The sequence below is a fragment of the Hyaloscypha bicolor genome (assembly GCF_002865645.1).
Source record: "Hyaloscypha bicolor E unplaced genomic scaffold K444scaffold_10, whole genome shotgun sequence".
Lineage (NCBI taxonomy): Eukaryota > Fungi > Ascomycota > Leotiomycetes > Helotiales > Hyaloscyphaceae > Hyaloscypha > Hyaloscypha bicolor.
Genome location: NW_020194512.1, coordinates 499,527 through 521,552, shown reverse-complemented (window position 1 = coordinate 521,552; position 22,026 = coordinate 499,527). Strand labels below are relative to the sequence as shown.

The window sequence follows — 22,026 nt, the reverse complement described above, 5'->3', positions numbered from 1 at the left end:
TCTTTACGGACCCTTTATAGACGGTATAGGAAGAAAAATAGCCCGTAAGTATACAAAGTCAGCTATAAGTAAGTTAAAAGCTAAGTAAGACCTTGTAATATTTCTGGGTATACTATATTACTTATACGGTTTATATTAGGGAATAAAAGAATATAAAGCCTTACCTATAAGGTTACCTGTAAGGCTGCTATATAGAACTGGCCATAAGAAAAGACCGGGAACTATAAATCCACCCCTACTGCCTCAAACGACTGGCCCTATAACTTATTAATAGTTATTATAAAGGATAAAGCAAATGAAAACTGCTTACGGAAGAGTATAAAAGACAGTTACTAATCCGTTAACTGGAGCTTGATCCGTAGAATCGTCCGTAACTGGCCGTTAAAGTCGCTACCTAGTAGCCGTATACAAATCGAGAACCTCCTAAAGCTATAAATCAATATCCGCAACCCGTTATAAAGCCCTTCCTATAGACAGAGATTCCGTAAGAGTATTACGGGTATACCAATCTTGAATTATAGCTTGGAAAGAGGCAGACCCGGTAAATAGATATTCTATAAGACCTCTAGAGGTAATTTTGTAATCTCAGGATCCGCTTTATTTATATTGGCCGAATCTACTATAAAATACATCCGTTTCTGGCCAGGGAATATATCCAGGATTATTTAGTTAAGCTTATAGACCGTATTATTTAGGGTTAATAGGATTGCCCGTCTACTAAAGGCCTAGTAATTATACGGGGCCTATAAGAGTCGCTCTTATAGGTAGATATAATTAATTAGGTTTATAACTAACTGGATATATAGAATAAAAGGCAGGAGTATAATTTATCTATTTAAAAACGGGTTATATAACAGACTACTAATCTAGTCTATAAAATCCTATTCAGACAGGTTATTACGGACCCGTATATTAATCTATAATAATAGCTAATAGAGCTATAGCCAGATTTATATCTACTATAGGCAGGCCCGTATTATATTGGCCTGTAAACCGTATAGGACTACTAGTAAGATCTGGATAAAGTCTCTCCCGAGAATTACAGGTATCCCTCTAAAGAGAATATTATCTATAACCAACCGTAAATTAACTATTAGCCGGTATACTATCTCAAAGTAGTACTTATACTATATGGGTATCTCGTCCCAGATAATTAGGTCTATAGATTACAAGAGAGCCCCGAACCGGTTCGTCTTAGTAATTATATTTATAAACGACTTATTAAGCTTAAACAGGATCCGGAACTAGGAATGAGATATATATCTGTCCGGGAGAAGAAGAGCCATAATACCCGTTAATACTATATATAGAACTACCTTACCTTAGCTATAGTAATAGTAATAGAGGATCTTATAAAGAAATGTCTTACCGGTCCCGTCCGGGCCTTATAAGTAGAAATAGGCAGTTTGTAAATTATCTATAATTACTACTATAATTATCTGGAAGTAAGAATACTAGTCTATATTTAGCTAGACTTATATTATAGTTACTAGTAATATCTTATGAATATAATTAACCTATAGATTAGTTATATAATGGCTTATAGTCTAGTTAAAGGTATTCTCAGATAAGGCAATATTCGTAAGTATTTACTAGAGATCCGTAAGACCGAGACCAAGCAAAAAGAGGCTATAATTATAGTAAGGATTAACCAAGGGTAATAGGAAATTAATTAATGGGTTATAGGTAAGCTTATAAGCCAAGTTATTACAGAAATATTTCTTATACTAGTTCCAGATTACTTATATATCTGTAATTAGCTACTAGTAAATACCTATAAGAAAAAGTATCCGTAAATTATAGCCAGTTATTAATAAAATAGCCTTATTAAAATACTAGAACTATTCCTAATTATTCTCTACTAAGCTATAGATAATACAGGTAGTATAATATATAGGATAACGGATACCTTTAACCAAGTAGAGCTCATTAAAGGACTATAGATCGTATATAACTATTAGTAAGAGCTATAAATAGAATCGCTTACCCGAAACTGGGCTATAGTAATAAATATAGCTAATACTATACTCTTATTTATAGTACTTCTATATCCGGGTTTTAGTAACCTATATAAAGTACTATAGGAACTCGTAATATAGGTACTAGTATCTATTCTCGTATATTATATTATATTTAAAGAAGGCTATTAAGGTTAAGTAAATATTTATAGCCCGGTCTGTAATCTGCTCGGGTAAGAGGTTAGCTATAAAACAGACTATATATTATTTAGGGAAGTAAATTATAAGATATTAAACCGGAAAGAACTCCTAGTATATTAGGTATTTAAATAGGTACTAGAAAGCCTTTATAAGACCTATATACTGAGCCTAGAGATACTAGGTAATCTTATTATCTATTCCCGAGATAGTAATAATTATATAGTCTATTCTTTTATAAATATACTTATAAATATACTTAATTACTTATATGGATATATAAACCTTAATATTAATATATAAATAGAACTTCTAAAGAAGATACAGGTTATATGAAATAACCTAGTAATTATTACAGACGATTTCCTGGTCTAGAAAGCCTGGTTTATAGACCGTAAATATATGGCCATTATTCCGGTACTAGTATTCGGAATACCTATTCTTATAAATAATTATTATAGCCGTAAATACTTTAGAGAATCTCTTCTAGTATATAAGTAGGGCTATAGGCATCTTATAGACTATATATAGGGCTTTTGAATTATTATTAAAACTATATGGCCCGTAAGATATCTAACTAGTAACTATAGCTATAAGTTTGCCTATAGAATCCTATAATAGGTCTAGAAGCTCGGTATAAATAATCTTATTAACTAAATCAGGAGTTAAGAAAACAGTATTTTTCTTAAGGAATAAAAATAGATATATATATAAAAAGCTATATTTCTGGTATTTAATTATATAGATATGGCCTATATACTATCTAAAAAGGTAGTTCTTAAGATCTATAAGAAGTTCTCTTACTTTTAGGATAAAGATCTAGTAAAGGAAATCCGGATAGTTAATTACTTACTACCTATTTAAGAAGTAATCTGTAATCTCAGGCTAGTATAGGTTAGCTATAAAGATAATAAAGAAGTTTGGCTTATTAAAGTATTATATAATAGCTATTAAGTCTTAAAAGAGCTATTATATAAAGTAATTACTACTTATAAAGCTTAATAGAAAAATAAAATAATAGCTAATATTACTTATATAAATATCCTTACGGATTAGAGTATCCGCAAGTCCTATATAGATATCCGTATAGATATTCTATTAGTATAAGTAAAGCCAGTTAAATAAGGTAATCTTATAGGTAATATATATATTAATAATATACTATTAAAAGAGGCGGCTAGTATAAAAGAGCAGAAAAAAGGCTAGACAAATATAGAAATAGTATTAGTAAAAGACCTACTACTCGAGTTATATTTACTAATAGGTCCTATTATAGTCCTATAACTATAAACTATAGTACTAGCCCGGATTACTATACGGGAAAAGTAAAATATAATAGAATAATATATATACTATATATATAATATTAACTATATATATTTACAGATACTTGCGGCCTGCCTTATAGACTATAAATACCAGATTATAATAGCTTATATCCATATATTTATCCGGAATAAGGGCTATAACCTTATTATTTATTAGGAGATTCTTATAATAATAATTAGTATCTAATTTAAGAATTAAGTATATTTATAGATTAAGTAAGATCCGGAAATTGGTTTACTAGCTTATAAGATACTTATAGGCTATTTTATAGATTATAATAAACGGATTATAATCTATAAGTATATCTATAAGCTATAAAAGAACTATATAATCTAAATAAGGGAAATTAGTAGCCTATATATTAGTTATAAAGAGCGGATTATAAAAGAAGAACTATATAAAGAAGAATTCGGTATATAAAGCAGGCTATAGTAGGCCTTGGAAGTAAAAGAGCTTACTATAGATCTAAAAGTACTAGATCTTATAAGAGAAGTTAATTCATATATTCTTCTTATACTTAACTAATATAAAGGCAAAAGTATAATTATATATCCGGATATTTGCCCGGAAGGCCTAGTAGAACGAATTATTACCTATAAAGAGGTAAAAGAGATATAAAAGAGGCTTATAGATTAAAAGAAGTATTATATTACCCTTTTTATAATAGGCCTTAAAGTAATTATCTATATAGCCAAAATAGAGGGCTCTATAAGCTATATAATAATCCGTAAATAGACCGGTTATATATATAGGAGCTGGCCGGAAGCGGGAAAGAAAAATAGGAGGCCATATAGGAAGTAAGTTAGCTAGAGGGTCCTCTATAATATAAATAGGGGCCGTAATAGATAGTTAATAGATCTATTACTAGTACTATAGGACTGGCTTATCTATAGAGATATCTGTAACCGACCATTATTATTACCGGGAGGTAGAAAGAATATTCGGATTAAGTTCTTATAAGATAGAATACTACTAGATATAATTAGTAGTATTTCGGGCCTATTAACTAGTTAATTAAGCCAGAAAAGGAAGAGAATATAAATTCGATAATAAGAGCAAGTTTTATATAGTTTAGTCTATTCTATAATAAAGTCAGAAGCAGACCGGTTCTGCTTATAAAAAGTATAAAAGCGGGAAGGGTTTATAGTAATAGAGAAAAGAAGGAAAAGAGAATAATATAAGGTCAGGATTTTTTTTTAGTACTTTTTATAGGGCCTCTAGCTTAAGATTTTTCCCCGAGCTTTAAAAAATTACAAGAAAAGCCCCTTATATTCCAGAACTACTAAAATAGAGAGAAAGGTATTTAAGCTGCTTTTCTCTAATCCCTAGCTAAGTACTAAGGATTTGAATAAAATTATATTCTAATATATAATTCCCTAGAAGAGGGCAATTCTAGTATTCCTTATATAACCCGTTTTTTCTATAGAGCTCTATAAGCCAATTACTTAGGGTAGCCTAAATATAGGATAATATAGAAAAGACGAATTTAGGGCCGCTTTACTAAAATTATTAATTGGCGGCCTTATATAAGCTCTAGGGCTAATTAATAATTTTACCCTAAACTTGTCCCGAATAGGATTGGAATTAAAGGAGGTATATAACTTAGTAAAGGCCTTTATAGATAGTATAAGAAGGAGAATAGCCCGTAAGTATATAAAGTTACCCATAAGTAAATCAAAAGCTAAGTAAGACCTTATAATATTTCTGGGTATACTATATTATTTATATGATTTATATTAGGAAGTAAAAGAATATAAAGCCCTACTTATAAGATTACCCGTAAAGCTACTATATAGAACTAGCCATAAGAAAAGACCGGTAATTATAAATCCATTCCTATTACCTTAAATAACTAGCCCTATAACTTATTAATAGTTATTATAAAGGATAAAGCAAATAGAAACTACTTATAGGAGAGTATAAAAGATAGTTACTAATCCGTTAACTAGAGCTTAATCTATAGAATTATCTGTAATTAGCTATTAAAGTCGCTATCTAGTAGCTATATACGAATCGAGAACCTCCTAAAGCTATAAATCAATATCTATAACCTGTTATAAAGCCCTTCCTATAGATAGAGATTTCATAAGAGTATTACGGGTATACTAATCTTAAATTATAGCTTAGAAAGAGGTAGATCCGGTAAATAGATATTTTATAAGACCTCTAGTAATAATTCTATAATCTCAGGATCTGCCTCGTTTATATTAGCCAAATCTATTATAAAATATATCTATTCCTGGCCAGGAAATATATCCAGGATTATTTAGTTAAGCTTACGGACCATATTATTCAGGGTTAATAGAATTACCCGTCTACTAAAGGCCCGGTAGTTATATAGGGCCCGTAAGAATTACTCTTATAAATAGATATAATTAATTAGGTCTATAACTAACTAGGTATATAGAATAAAAGGCAGGAATATAATCTGCCTATTTAAAAACGAATTATATAGTAGATAACTAATCCAGTCTATAAAATCCTATTCGGACGGGTTATTATAGACCCGTATATTAATCTATAATAATAGCTAATAGAGCTATAGCCAGATCCATATCTGCTATAGGCAGGCCCGTACCATATTAGCCTGCAAATCATATAGAATTACTAGTAAGATCTGGGCAAAATCCCTCCTAAGGATTACAGGTACCTCTCTAAAGAGAATATTATCCGTAACCGATTATAAATCGACTATTAGCCGGTATACTACCTCAAAGTAGTACTTGTACTATATGGGTACCTTATCCCAGATAATTAGGTCTATAGATTATAAAAGAGCCCTGAGCTAGCTCGTTTTAGTAATTATACTTATAGATAACTTATTGAATTCAAGCAAGATCCGGAACTAGAAATAAGACATATATCTGTCCGGGAGAAGGAGAACCATAATACCCGTTAATACTATATATAGGATTACCTTACCCTGGCTATAGTAATAATAGTAGAGGGTTTTATAAAGAAATGTCTTACTAGTCCCGCCCGGGCCTTATAAGTAGAAGTGAGCCGTCTATAAATCGTCTATAATTATTACTATAATTATCTGGAAGTAAGAATACTAGTCTATATTTAGCTAGGCTTATATTATAGTTACTAGTAATATCTTATAGGTATAATTAACCTGCAGATTAGCTATATAGTAGCTTACGGTCTAGTTAAAGGTATTCTCAGGCAGAGTAATATCCATTAGTATCTGCTAGAGATCCATAAGGCCGAGACTAAGTAAGAAGAGGCCATAATTATAGTAAGAATTAATTAAGGGTAACAGGAAGTTAATTAACGGATTATAGGCAAGCTTATAGGCCAAGTTATTATAGAAATACTTCTTATACCAGTCCCAGATTATTTATATATTTATAATTAGCTACTAGCGGATACCTATAAGAAAAAGTATCTGTAAACTATAGCCGGTTATTAATAAAATAGCCTTATTAAAATACTAGAACTACTTCTAATCATTTTCTACTAAGCTATAGGTAATACAGGTAGTATAGTATATAGGATAACAGATGCCCTTAACTAAATAGAGCTCGTTAAAAGACTATAGACTATATATAACTATTAGTAAGAGCTATAAGTAGAACCGCTTGCCCGAAACTGGGCTATAATAATAAATACGGCTAATACTATATCCTTACTTATAGGGCTTCTATATCCGGGTCTTAGTAATCTATATAAAGTACTATAGGAACTTATAGTAAAGGTACTAGCAGCCGTCCTTATATATTATATTATACTCAAAGAAGGCTATTAAGGTTAAGCGGGTATTTATAGCCTGGTCTGTAATCTATTCGGGTAAGAGGTTAGTCATAAAGTAGACTATATACTATTCTGGGAGGTAGATTACGAGATATTAAACCGGGAGGAACTCCTGGTATATTAGGTATTTAAACAGGTACTAGAAAGCCTCTATAGGGCCTATATACTAAGCCTGAAAGTACTAGATAATCTTATTATTCGTTCCCGAGATAGTAATGGTTATATGGTCTATTTCCTTATAAATATACTTATAGATATACTTGATTACTTATACGGATATATAAACCTCAATATTAATATATAAGCGGAATTTCTAGAAAAGATACGAGTTATACGGAATAATCTAGTAGTTATTATGGATAACTTCCTGGCCTAGAAAGCCGGGTTTATAGACCGTAAATATATAGCTATTATCCCGGTACTAGTACTCGGGATATTTATCCTTATAGATAATTATTATAGCTATAAATATTTTGGGAAACCTCTTCTGGTATATAAGTAGGGCTATAGGTATACTATAGGCCATATATAGGGCTTTCGGATTATTATTAAGGCTATATAGCCCGTAAGATATCTGGCTAGTAATTATAGCCATAAGTTTGCCTATAGGATCCTATAATAGGTCTGGAAGCTCGGTATAAATAATCTTATTAACTAAATTAGGGATTAAGAAGACAGTATCTCTTCTAAGAAATAAGAGCAGGTATATATACGGGAGGCTATACTTCTGGTACTTAATTATATATATATGGCCCGTATACCGTCCAAAAAGGTAGTTCTTGAGGTCCGTAAGAAGCTCTCTTACTTTTAGGATAAAGACCCGGTAAAGGAGATCCGGATAATTAATTACTTGCTACCCGTTTAAGAGGTAATCTGTAATCTCAGGCTAGTATAGGTTAGTTATAAATGTAATAAAGAAGCTTGGCTTACTAAAGTACTATATAATAGCTATTAAGTCTTAAAAGAGCTACTATATAAAGTAATTACTGCCCGTAAAGCTTAACGGGAGAATAAAATAATAACTAATATTACCCGTACGGATATTCTTATAGATTAGAGTATTTATAAGTCCCGTATAAATATCCGTATAGATATTCTACTAGTATAAATAGAGCTAGTCAAGCAAGGTCATCTTATAGGTAATATATATATTAATAATATACTACTAGAAAAAATAGCTAGTATAAAAGAGCAGGGAAAAGGCTAGACAGATATAGAGGTAATACTAGTAAAAGGCCTATTATTTGAACTATATTTACTAGCGGATCCTAGTATAGTCCTATAACTATAACTTATAGTACTAGTCCGGATTACTATATAGGAAGAGCAAGATATAGTAAAGCAGTATATATACTATATATATAATATTAATTATATATAGCTATAGATACTTGCGGCCTGCCTTACGGACTATTAGTACCAGATTACGGCGGCTCGTATTCGTATACTCGTCCGGAATTAGAATAGTAACCTTATTACTTATAGGGAGGTTCTTATAATAATAATCTATATCCGACTCGAGAATCAAGTATATCTATAGATTAAGTAAGACCCGGAAATCGGTTTACTGGCTCGTAAGACACTTACAGGCTGTCTTATAGACCGTAATAAACGGGTTATAGTCCGTAAGTATATCCGTAAGCTATAAAAGAACTATATAATCTAAGGGAGGAAAGTTAGTAGCCCGGATATTAGTTACAAAGAGCGGGTTATAGAAGAAGAGCTATATAAAGGAGGATTTGGTATATATAGTAGGCTATAGCAGGTTTTGGAAGTAGAAAAGCTTATTATAGATCTAAAAGTACTAGATCCTATAGGAGAAGTTAATCCGGATATTCTTCTTATAGCTAATTAATATAAAGGTAAAAGTATAATTATATATCCGGATATTTGTCTAGAAAGCCCGGTAGAATAGGTTATTGCCTATAAAGAGATAAAAAAGGTATAGAAAAGGCTTATGAATTAGAGGAAGTATTATATTACTCTTCTTATAATAGGCCTTAAAGCAATTATCTATATAGCTAAAATAAAGGGTTCTGCAAGCTATATAATAACCCGTAAGCAGACTAGTTATATATACGGGAGCTGGCCAGAAGCGGGAGAGGAAGGTAAGAGGCCATATAGGAGGTAGGTTAGCTAGAGAGTCCTCTATAATATAAACAGGGGCCGTAACGGACGGTTAATGGATCTATTACTGGTACTATAGGGCTGGCTCGTCCGCAGAAATATCCGTAACCGACCATTATTATTACCGGAAGGTAAGAAGGATATTCGGATCGAGTTCTTATAAGGCAGAGTACTACTAGATATAATTAGTAGTATTTCGGGCCTATTAACTAGTTAATTAAGCCAGAAAAGGGGGAGGATACAAACTCAATAGTAAGAGCAAGTCTTATATGGCTTAGCCCGCTCTATAATAAAGTCAGAAGCAGGCCGGTTCTGCTTATAGGAAGTATAAAAGCGGAAAGGGTCTATAGTAATAGAGAGAAGAAGGAGAGGAGAGTAATATAAGGTCAGGATTTTTTTTTAGTACTTTTTATAGGGCCCCTAGCTTAAGATTTTCCCCCGAGCTTTAAAAAATCGCAAGAAAAGCCCCTTGTATTCCAGAACTACTAAAATAGAGAGAAAGGTACTTGAGCTTCTCCTCTCTAATCCCCAGCTGAGCCCTAAGGATTTGGACGGAATCGCGTTCCGATATGCGATTCCCTAGAAGAGGGCGATTCTGGTATTCCTTATGTGACCCGTTTTTTTTTACGGAGCCCCGTGAGCCAACCGCTTAGGGTGGCCTGAACGTAGGACAATATAGAGAAGAAAGAAATTTAATCGTAAATAAAGCATTGTTTTTCGAGAAAACAAGGCACTCGGTGAACAGTTTAAAGGACCTCCTCAACAAGGCCCATCCTCACATCCTTCGATCCACCTTTCACAAATCCCACTTATCACAAGCCTTGTAATCAAGATGGCTGATCCACGAAAACCCCAACCCAAGCAAGAATCAGACCCAGAGCCAGATATCCAGGTGGTTTCGCACACGCCGCAAGAGTGGAACCACCTGCGAACAGAGAGCAGTCGAGGTCAACTCTTACGAGATCTCATCGAAAATGGAATGGGCCCGACAATTGCCCGGGAGCAAGTTGAGAAAGACTTCGCAAAGCGCGGATACACTCGCACGGCGAAACCTCCGCCCCCACCATCTTTGGAACCTTCTCTAGCATCACTTCCAGCGCGACCAAAGCCTTCAAGTCAGAAACCCTGGGAAACGCATCCATCGCCTTCTGCAACAACGAGCCCCTCTCCGTCAAGTCAGATGGAGAGAAACAAGTCGCCTCAGCTGCCGAGAGCAGGTGTTCCATCATCTGCTCCGACAACGAATCCGCCTCCATCTAGCCGTATGGGAAGAGACAAATCCCCTCAGCGGCCGAGATCAAAATCGCCAGCTCTATCATCCCCAACTTCTATGACGGTAAGAGTTGAGCCTAGACCAAAGACCAAACGCAGCTCTTCCCACCGAGATAAGAAAGAAATCCGTTCCTCATCCTCATCAAATTGCACGACTGCTCCGCCACCAAACACACGACCAACTGCTCCATATGCATCGTCAGCTTCTATGGCGGAGGGAAGTGAGTCTCGATCAGAGAAAAAACATCGCTCCTTCTATCCGAAAAGCAAAGCAACCTCTTCTACATCTTCAAAACGCACCAACGCTTTGCCACCCCAAACGCGAAGCTCTCCCTCCGCACGGAATCGAAGACCACGATCTCCGCCCTCTCCAGTGCGGGTCCGCTCGCCTTCTCCTCAGAGCAGCCACCGCTCTCATCGTCCATCTTCTAGTCGTAGTCGATCCCCGTCCATTTCAGTGTGGATACCTCCGTCTTCTCGTCGAAACAACAATCACCATCCTCCCCCATCTTCCAGCCGCGGTCGATCCCGATCCCGATCCCGATCTGTTCAGAGCAGCTATCGCCACCATTCCCGATCCACCATCCGTGGCCGAAGTCCCTCTATTGCCGCAAAGCCTGAGAAGGCGGACCCGGACATGGACGAGCAATGGCGCAAAGACGTCGAGCGAGAGAGACAGAGAGAGGAGCAGGAAAATATTGATCGTGGAATCAATCCAACCCTCGTAAAAAGCATGGCCGACGAAAAGTACAAATTTGTCAACGGTCCTCCGCCTCCTACGAATTATCTCACCAATGAGGAACGGAAGACCATAGATAGGTTGGAGACGTATCATGCCGAAAGAGGGTACATATTTCCGCCGCCAGGTACTGAGTATTGTGACAGGGCGTATGTGTTGAAGGCGTGGATAGAGAAAAACCCAGAAGCTGCGCATTCCCGCGATCCTATTACCTCGCACAGCTCTCCTGGTACAGGAGGTGGAAGTAGAGACCGTAGAGGGCATTATCAGTCTAGCCCAGGCGCAATTAATTCAGATACCAGTTCGAGTGAGGAGACTCTACCCCTACTCGGACTCGCCAGCTTAGGTCAGAGACTGCAGACCACGGAGGCCGCTTGTCACTTGAGGATAGGGTATCCAATACCTCCACCGGGTACAAGCCTGGTTGTGAGATTTAGCTTGCTCGACGATTGGCAAGCCAGGAGGGATATTTCATACGTAAGAACACCCGGCATAGCGGAACTTGCAGCACGATACACCGGCATGTCACCTGCAAGTACCGGCTTTTCAGCAATGGGGGCAGGCGGTGCTCTGTTGGGAGGTGGGAGACCACATACACCACGTCCTGACCCTGACCAAGACGCATTGGTTGACAAGCTTGAAGAGCTGAGGAAATTGTTGTGGTCATGATGGAGGGGATGACTATTTCGTACAATAAGACTAACGCGACTCTTGACTCAAAATCCGACTTGGACTCTTATTACTTAGACTCTAACAGTCTGACTCCGACTAATACCCTCAGCTCCGGCTTTAGAGCGAACGCACTTAGTAAATTGCATCAGAATCGTGGCTTTTCTTTTGGAAAGCAAGTAATCAATTGTGTTGGTTTATCAGCCTCTTAGCAGGCTCGTAATAAAATATTCTCTAACCAAATCTCTCTTTCATGCTTCCCTACAAGAATGTGACCCAATTAACAAGTAAACCTTTATGAGACACACGTTACTCTTTAGAAGGAGTAGATGCTTCCAAATGTTCGACACCCTCCTCAGTCTTCGCCGAATATTCGTTCTGATGAGCAAATTCTAATCCAATGTCAGTACTCACATCATTCTTACATTTAGGAAGCAGGTCCGAGAGTAACTTACGATCAACTCTAGTATGTTTGAACTTCCTAGCCGAGACGTGGTTGTCGAAGAGCAAGTCGATCTCGCCAAATGTGCGGTCTTTGGTCTCAGGAAGTCGGAACCAGCACCAGATGAGGCAAAGCAGGTTGGTGCCAGCGTAGAAGAGACCAGTTTTGGCACCCCAGTTCCAGGCTAGGAGGAGTCAACAGGGTAACCATACAAAAGAATTTGAAAAGTTGAGACTTACCCGTCGGAGAAATCATGCGAGGGGTAACGGAATTGCTGAAGATTCCGGTGAGATTGTAAACGAATCTGCCGATGACAATCGTCTTGTATCTCAATCTTCCGGATGGCGTCTCCGCAACGATTGGATAGCAGACAGGTCCGATGGTGATCATATTAATAAGCGTGGAGATGACCAGGAGAATCCCAACCGCGAGCTGAACGCTCTTTCCCTCAGTGAAACCGAGACCACCGATTGCTACGAGGATGAATAACATGAGAAGCAGGCCAACCATATAGATAGTTGAGCGGCCAAAGTGAGGGAATAGGGCCCAGCAAATCAAGCCGCCAATGATATAGCATGCGGAGAGAGAGATGTTGATGTCGAATGCTTGGACTTCAGAGAAGCCAGCGCGTTCGAGAAAGACGACCGAGTATCCGAGAATGGCGTTACCGCAAAGGATTTGTGCAGCCCAGACAACGCAATTCTAAAATGAAGAGCGAAGTTAGTTCGATGTTCACGTCGGTAATTTGTAGAAGAATACTAACAATTTCTGTTCGGCGCAGATTGGTGCCCCGGAAGCACTCCCAGAAACTGGCACCAGCGGTCTCGGCCTTTTCGATTGCGGTTGTGTGCCTGATATATGCCAATGTAGCTTCTACCTCGCGGACCTTGTCCGGGGTGCCTTGACGAAGGCGCATGAGACTGTTTCTCGCCTGGTCGATCTTGTTGCGTCTGACAGCATTCCATGGAGATTCAGGGGCAAGGTAAGCGCCAATAAAGAGAGGAACTGGCCAGACCCATTGAAGTGCAAAAGGAAGTCTCCACCCGAGATCACCATGAACGCTCACCACGGCGCGGACGACGCCGGAGGAGAGCAGGATACCCGCACCCCAGCACATGCACACATATGCTGTAACGTATGATCTGAGGATAGTAGGAACGACCTCGCAAGCATATGTCGTGGAGAGGGTCTGCGCGCAAGGTTTTCGTTAGCTGGGATACATTGCTTTCATCGGGCTTCGAGCTGTACCTGGAAAACACCCCAGGGAATACCACACATTGCTTCACCAAAGGCCAAGACGTTTAGAGACGGCGCAAAGAATGGGATGAAAATCACGATCGCCAACCAGGCCATGAACGCCATCATTGTTGGTCGGCAACCAAATCGGTCTTGAGTGTACGCATTGATGAGAAGTCCCGCCAGCTGGCCGACAAGAGCGGAATTGGACAAGCCAGATTGCCATGGTGCAGGGATGATATTATGGCCTTGGTCTGCATTGTACACTCCAAACCGATTTTGGAACTGCGTCTGACCGTAGAAGGAATTGATCTGTATTGGGAATATTAGTACAGATGTTCCGGACTACTTCAACTCGAGAGGAAGGGAATAATGGTACGTACAATGACTAGATCATAACCCTCCATGATCAAACTGGTAGACAAAAACATAGCCCAGAAGACGGCTTTCTTGTATTTCTTCAGAGCCTGCATAATTGTGAGAGCCCGGTCAGCTGCATCGCTTTCCTGCGCTTGGTGGATGAGCTCGATGATTGTAGGGTCGTTCAGGTCAAAGCCCGCAAGCTCCTGCACCGTGGGGACGACCTTTTCGTCCTCCATGTTGAATCAGATGTTGTTGATACTGAGGTGACAAGTGTAGGAGTCTGGGGGGAAGTGATTATAACGAGCGCACTCTGAGATCTGCAACCTGGCGATCAATTGAATTCAGAATGAGGAACGTGCGGATGGAAAAATTTAAGTAAGAGAAGCTACCCATGTTATATATGCGGCCTGCAGGGTCGAGGAGCTCTAGGAACCTGATGTTGACAATTGGCCGATTGGCCGCCCACCGGGATGTGGTGAGGGGGCGCACCACGCAGGCCCCGGTGGGGGTGTAGCGAGCGCGGAGTAAGCCTCCAGTGGGCCGTGGGAAATGCGGGGTTTGCGGTGGGGTCCCACAGTCTCAAGGCCGATCTGGGGAACAGAAAGGAATGCTATAAGCGCTTCAATAAGCACTCGTGAGTGCCACCGGTGGAATGGTTCTCGAGCAAAATATTCATTCCCGGGGATTTGAATGACCATCGCTCCCCCTTCCAACCACGCCGCGACCTCACAGCTGGTACCGGTGCCGGGAGCAGGGTTGGGGTCTGCCCGCGTGAATTTACCCAAGCTTCGATTCTTTACAAATAATCACCGAGCCAAAGCTGGCTAGAGTCATTCTCCATCCTTGTCTCCCGCTTTCTTGATCGATACTTTATTCACAACGACAGGGAGGCGCCATTCCATCTTCCGACTAAAGTAGATCTTTCAGAATGTTGACTTCCCAAAAAATTTTGCGGAGGGGTTGAGTTGATGGCCATGCCACCGCCTGCTGTTACTAGAACTCGGATCATCACTGAGCTATCGTAGAAGTCTCAATAACGCTCTCTTCTACTCCAACATCATTTTATCATCTGCCTCCGCGATTGTAAAGAGGCTTCCCAGCATTGGAATGAACTGATCTTTGACTGCCAGATCGATCTGATCGAGAATCAAATGCAATCTCTTCGTATCCAGAGCTCACAGCGGCTTGTTCGCCTGATCGTCTACCGAGCAAATTCCAGAACCCACTCCGTCCGTGATCACTTTGCTGACTATTGACTGAGGTGGGCCGACTTACAGTGCTATGGCTCATTTTATGGGTGTCTGATTTGCTAGGATGGTTTTGGCGAACATGTTTGTCGAGATTGCCTCAAGGGGAGCATGCGAACGCGCATTTTTCATCCGGACGCACCAAGCACAGCTCGAGAGGTCCCGTATCTGTAGGCTAGACAAATGGTCACTCCAACTGGCGAGGCAGCTCAAGATGTATGAGATCACGAAGTGTAGCGGGTACGTAGAGATTGGGTTGTCAAGTCCTCAGGAACCTGTCGGATGATCTCCAAAGTTCGGGTTACCACGGCGTACTCGCACTCTAAACCCAGTCGGTGGGCTAAGGATTGGAGAATTCGTTACCGTAACTTGTCTGGGTTGTCAAAGATAAGCTCATCCTCAAAAGGATTGCTCTTGAAGAGCATAATCTAGCTGTATAGATCAAGGGTACTTGGGTCATTCAGGTCTGTCATGCTTCAGTCAGCGCCTCCAATGGATCAGAACTTTGAATTGGTTGGGAGCTTACCAACGACTGTAACATCTGCCATGCCCAGGTATTGCTGAACCACGCCACTGAGATTCGAGCAACACTGCAATCCGAGCCTTGAAGCTTTGCCCGACCCCACACGGGCGAGGCTGAGAAAACACAGGAGAGTAGGACGATAAAAATGTTCACCGCCATTGCACAAATGAAATCATGACAGAGGTAGACATCGTGAATGCATGGAGCAGCTCCCTTTAGATGTTGCTGAGAAGATGAACGTGGTGAAGAGATAAAGATAAGCAGACTATGATGATGAAGTGGCAGCTCAACCCGGCGGTCGTCTCTTTTGGGACATGGCCGTAGAATAGCGCTATGCCCAATTTGGAGTCAGCTCACGTGAATGGAGCTCTCCTGAAACATTTGTTGCATGTCTGCAAAGATATGCCCCAAGTTTGCCCTCCATTCGCCCTCCACACGCCCTTTTTCAAGCACCGTGCCATCCCTGTTGACCCATTTTTATTCTGTTTGGATGAACGCGTGAGGTAGATTCATATCATTTCCCAGCGAACGTCGACAACCTTGACAGCCTTTTCAGGCAATTTATGAGAATACAAATACGTTTGTTTGCTGGTTCTGGGTTTACTTGACCACTAAACTCAGATGGCATGGAACTCATTCATATTATCATCACGTGATAATCACGAGTCCTTGCATTCCATTATCGGTATCGTGGACCCACCCACCAATCTTCAGTATAGTTAGATTGGAGCTCTCTTGCTGGTTCTTCTCAGGTACGTTGTGATTGTGAATAGCGTTTTTACTTTGCTATGGATTGCAAATTAATCTGCCATTCAGCAAGGTTAATCTTGACTCGAGATTAGATGAGGCCTTGGTTAGACAATAATTGATTTCCCAACGGAGAGTGCGTCAGGCCTCCTCCACGATGAACTAGTATCAAAAATGTGATTGAAAATATTATATTTTTAATCCAATAATGATTAAAATAACTTACAAACTTCCTAATGATATGAAAGAAAAAAAAATCTTTTTCTTTTTTTTCTTTTACAATAGAACTCATTCTATAATTGGTGTGACGGCTGGTGTCACATGGTTGGTTTCAGCTAAGGTTCCAAGCTATGGTTCAAACCAAGCTCGCTTCCAAAGCTCGGCGTTTCAGTGGTTTTGGCCATACCTACTTATCCACTGCCACACCTCACTCCTTCTCTCCTTAGCTTTAGATTCTGTAGGACATTGGAATCATAGATCTTTGAGCATCGTTCCATTGCTTTGTTCCTGCCGTCACAATTGGTGTACGGGAGCGCAGCCTCAAATGATTGGTTGCGTGTATAACTCAGCTTTTGTGTAACAGAATATATCAGGCAGCCGCGAGAGCAACCTTCGATATTCGATAATTTTAGCCTCAGCATGCTGCATGAGCAAAGTTAACTCAACATGGCGTCGACATCACGATATTCTACGTGGCCAGTCATCACAGCGAGCTCCGAGGGCTCAGCAACTAAGCTGTCCCCTTCCCCCGCGCTCGATTTCCTCACCGCCGTAGCTACCACTGACGTACACGAGTATGATCTGCATCAAATAGGGATGTTGAGCATGGATGATGTCCGCAGCATGGACGAACGCATGGTTGGAAAGGGTGGATTTGCTGTCGTCGAGCTAGGGCGGACATGGGAGAACCAGCTGGTCGCCGTCAAACGATTGCGAGTATCAGCGAGGGACATTAAAGCAGATTTTGAATCCCATCTTCGGCACATCTGTTTAGAATTACGGATACTTTGTCACGAACCTTTGAAAACCCATCTGAATATCGTCGATATCCTTGGGTACTGCCTTTCTGACATCGCTGGGTACGAGATTCCTTTCCTAGCTCTCGTCCTGGAATACTCTAGTGAAGGTAGTCTCAAGACCTTTCTGAAGGATACAAAAAACGATCTGCCGCTCACGACTTTATTGGATTTGGCTGCTCAAGTTGCAGACGGGCTTGGAGCGTTGCATCAATGCAGTATTTGCCACGGAGACGTGAAGACGCAAAACGCTTTAGTTTTTAAGACTGAGGACGCATGGACGGTAAAGCTATCAGATTTTGGGGAGTCTGCCCTAGGTCAGTTCGACGACCGGTCTATGCCCGTCGAATGCGGCTTTGGAACGCCCTTGCTAAATGCACCCGAAATACGGAACGGCATGGTGCAGGCTCGAGATCAGTTTACCATCGACGATGCGATTCGGACAGATATCTTCTCATTCGGACTCTTGACCTGGGAGGTTTTGAAGCGAGGGGAAAGCTACTTCGACAAATCATGGTGCATGGACCTGGACGAGAGCAACATGATGGACCAGATGGAAGCTTACCTTGAGAAGCTACCTCACAATGGATTACTGTCAAAGGCTTGTGAATATATTCAGAGCAGCCTCTTTGACGCCGAGCAAAAGTTAAGTTTGCTTTGTGTTTTCAAGAAGTCGCTACAAGATGATCCTCTGAAAAGATTCTCCATGGGAGAGATTCGAGGGCATTTTGAAGCACAGAATGATTCCGTGTTGTAAGACCCACCTCCCGAAAATGAACGGCTCAAATATACTTACTCCTGGCCAGAAATGATGAACAGCAAGATAATTATGCGATAGAAGCTGAACAGGTCTGCGCTTGGAGCACTCGGAACACCCTCCTTGAAGTAGCATTCTTCCAGATTCTTAACAAAACGACATTTGTTAACTGATAATAGCTTCGTGACAGTACCTTCGTTAATGGGGGACTTGGGCTTCTTACATTCCCTTTTGAACTCCAGAAGCGTATCGTTAATGACCTCATTTCCATGTCTGCATCGGAGACGTTTACCATGCCAAGTCGAGCACATGCTGCTATGTGTGTGGCTGAATGCCACGCAATGAGTTTTGGGGTTCAACACGATAGAAAACAGGCCGTACAGTGGGTTCACACATCTTCCGAGTTAGGTTCTATCAAAGCCGCGGCATGGTATCCTCGGCTATGCACAATCGATAATATTCTCCCTACCGAAAACTCGTCTATCATGGGGTTCGAAGCAAACCTATCTCATATTACCTCGGATGCTTACTTGTATAATCGCGTCCATCTACAAATCCGAATTTCAATCCAGCAAATCAAATCAACAATCTTGAATTGGGACCAGCTGCATGCGTGGGACTCGTTCGCCTACATCTCGAGTATTAGGGTATTCAACAGCTGGGAACAAGATGATCTTCCACCTCTTCACGCTGCTGCACTACTTGGAGAAGATGAAGCCATTTCCAACCTACTCTGTCACGTCAAGGGCGATGAGCTCTCCTCTCGCGGACTTACCGCCGCACACTATGCTTGTATTGGTGGGCATCTGTCTACCTTACAGCTTTTGCTCAACCATTCTGCGCCCAACAAAGCCGCTTATGCAGGTGGGATTACGTTACTTCACCTGTGCATTTTCTTTGCTGGAGATGATGTAAGCAATGCGGTATTGCTCATTCTAGGCATTGGAGATAATCCCAGGGCGACGGTCATTCAACCTGTTGAGTGGGAGTACCACGACATACGCTTAGCGGGGACACCACTGGATTGGGCTGTTCGGATCCGACACAAATCTTTGGTTGTCTTATTGCTACCATTTGCTCAGGACGACAGCTGTTTGAAGCTCGCAATACGATCCTTTTTCTGGGAAATTGCTGAAGTCATCCTGCAATACTCCCGCGGAGCCGAAAACATCCCTATCAAATCCCCTCAGCAATTGTCCGAACTGTCCGTAGAAGACCAGTACCTCTCAACAGTCAAAAGGCCCTTTGGTCATTGGCTGGCCCATGGTCCAGACCATCTGGTTGCCTTAGAAAGAACCGTACAAGTATGCCGGGACAATCATCTCATGGCTAGTGGGAGCGCCCGCCATCTCGCGCTTACTGATATCGTCAATCTTGCCTCCTTCGAGGATGACTTTTCTTTAATTGTTTCACGTGTGGCTAGCCTGTCTCCTGGAGACGTCAAACGAAGAAACGAAAAGGGCGAGTCGGCCCTGGAGCAAGCTCTAGGGAATTCCGAGGACACGCAAGTATGGCGTATGCCTCTCGAAGCAATTATAAGTATGTACACAATTGAGGAACTAGAGGGTATAGGGTCAGCCTCCGTAGATTATTTCTCATATTTACACCTTGCGATTAGCTCCGATTCCTTAATCGGCACTCGCACACTCCTTCAGAAAGGGGTAGACGTCAATCAACGGTCATCCGATTTACTTGGCCAAACTCCTTTACTCATGAGTGCAAGCTCAAAATTTTCGAAAGAGCTTCATTCTCTCTTACTTGATTATGGAGCTAAGGATGATGTGGTGGACGATTTTAGCGGAACGAATCTGCTTGTGCATGGACTGATGCGATTTCAACCCAACGAAGACCTGCTCAGAGGCGTTCTCAGAAATGAAGATCTGTCAAATATCAGCGATGCATTACATTTCACTCTTGGATGCTTTATCTCCGGGTATTCAATGCGGGATGTTATTGCGGAGATGTTCAAGCGGGATAACACGGTGGAAAACAGCCCCGGGACTTCGACAATAAAGCTAGAAAAAGATGAATTGAACATCCTGTGGGACAATCTGCGAGACATTTCTCAACGCAAAAAATGGGAGTTGAAACTCATTCTGGGAAATGAACAACTGGATTCATTGTTGAGGTTGGAAGGTCTAGACCCCGCGCAGCGGCCAGCTAGCCTCGATCTCCTTGTCAATGTTGGAGAAATGAAATATATCTTGGGCGAAGAGGAAGCCCAACACATTCTAGATCAAGATAACGCTGAACCTACAGCGATATCTAGTCAATCCCAACTTGCGGAGACAGAGGACGGAAACAGCGACGCCTCAGACCCTGACAATTATACCAATACAGAAAAACCAGACCAGTACTGGAAGGAGCTCTTCAAGATGCAACTCGGCTTGCCAAACTGGGTCACATATATCAATGAAAGAAACAGTTCCGGCATGACGTTGCTACACAGTGCAGCATACTACCTGCATCCTGAGAGAATCGCGCTCCTGCTTGAAGCAGGGGCTGATGCTAGTATTGGACTCGCTAAAGAAGGGCATAATGCTGTATTGCCCTTGCAGATTGCTTGTTCAGCAGGGAGAACTTGTGAGTGGGCACGCGTCCTAGGCACACATTCTGCAATCGAGAGTCTCGGGAAACACTCGATGGATGTGGCTTCTGAGCTTCTTCATTGGCATCATACACGTTCAGATGGGCTTTTTCAAGGCGTTACTAAACTCCATCTTGCCTGCCGCATGATGCTTCGAGATGTCGTAGATGAATTATGCCGCGATGGCCATAGTGCGGATGTGGAGGCCCACTGGCCAGGCATCAACACTCCCGTCACTTGTGACGACCTGGCCGCGCAATTAGCTGACGATGATCGATTCATCGACATTTCGGATCTGATCACTGCAGAGTACCATATGATTAAAGCTCAGTCGTAATACCGTTTTGGGAAGGGTTTCGAATGTTCGATATTGGCTTTTGATAGTAGATAGTGATCTAAACACTTCCTTCGCTTCCAAGTCCCCTGTCCTCAGCAGTATCGCATCCAGGTCTCTATACTCTTCACTGGGGAGCATAAGGATCCCTTGTCAAGTGCGTCTCTGCGACAAGCTCCGGATGCGGGACCCTATCGGCCTTCCGCGCCAGCTCAAAGTATTTGTTCGGGTGAGCTTTCATTATGATGAACTCGCCTAGTGGCGTGCGATATTCTGGCTTGACAATCCATACGGTGTCACCAAGCTCGAATGGATACTATGGAATTCTGTGAGACTTTGATACAGCAATACAAAACTCGCATTGGGCTTGAAGACGTACGTTTGCAGGGGTTTGATAAGAGCCTACAAACGACTTCCAGTCATCTTCTACCGCCTTTTATAAACATCGTTAGTCCCTGCTCACTTCCATAACTTTGATGGATGAGTCGTATACTGACCTGATCTCTCGTACTGGTCGAACCAGTAGCATTATTCGACATTGTTTGCGGGTTTTCCGAATCCTACAATATGCGCTGTTCGATGAGTGCTTGTCGCAGCGCGGGACTGACAGTGAGCTAGATGGGAGATTTATTGGGGCATGTGGATATATGATAATGCGCGGGTTACGTGGAAGCTCACAGAATGTGCTGTCAACGACGCAGCATCGCTGCATGCCTGCGCCCTATA

At 41.0% G+C, this 22,026-nt stretch overlaps 3 protein-coding genes across 3 annotated transcripts; 2 read left to right on the top strand and 1 right to left on the bottom strand.

Moving 5' to 3' along the window:
* Positions 1–10,121: 10,121 nt before the first annotated feature.
* On the top strand, positions 10,122–12,191 carry K444DRAFT_605899 (uncharacterized protein). Its single transcript, XM_024878895.1, has one exon. The coding sequence runs from the start codon at positions 10,201–10,203 to the stop codon at positions 12,046–12,048; it is 1,848 nt and encodes a 615-aa protein (XP_024743828.1). The 5' UTR covers positions 10,122–10,200; the 3' UTR covers positions 12,049–12,191.
* A 166-nt stretch (positions 12,192–12,357) lies between these two features.
* Positions 12,358–14,325, bottom strand: K444DRAFT_515576 (putative MFS alpha-glucoside transporter; the record flags this gene model as incomplete). Its single annotated transcript, XM_024873607.1, has 6 exons — positions 12,358–12,440; positions 12,504–12,674; positions 12,730–13,192; positions 13,254–13,679; positions 13,739–14,038; positions 14,110–14,325. The coding sequence occupies 6 exons, from the start codon at positions 14,323–14,325 to the stop codon at positions 12,358–12,360; spliced, it is 1,659 nt and encodes a 552-aa protein (XP_024743827.1).
* A 2,931-nt stretch (positions 14,326–17,256) lies between these two features.
* Positions 17,257–21,374, top strand: K444DRAFT_658118 (uncharacterized protein). Its single transcript, XM_024886223.1, has 3 exons — positions 17,257–18,375; positions 18,429–18,507; positions 18,559–21,374. The coding sequence occupies exons 1-3, from the start codon at positions 17,273–17,275 to the stop codon at positions 21,301–21,303; spliced, it is 3,927 nt and encodes a 1,308-aa protein (XP_024743826.1). The 5' UTR covers positions 17,257–17,272; the 3' UTR covers positions 21,304–21,374.
* Positions 21,375–22,026: the final 652 nt, after the last annotated feature.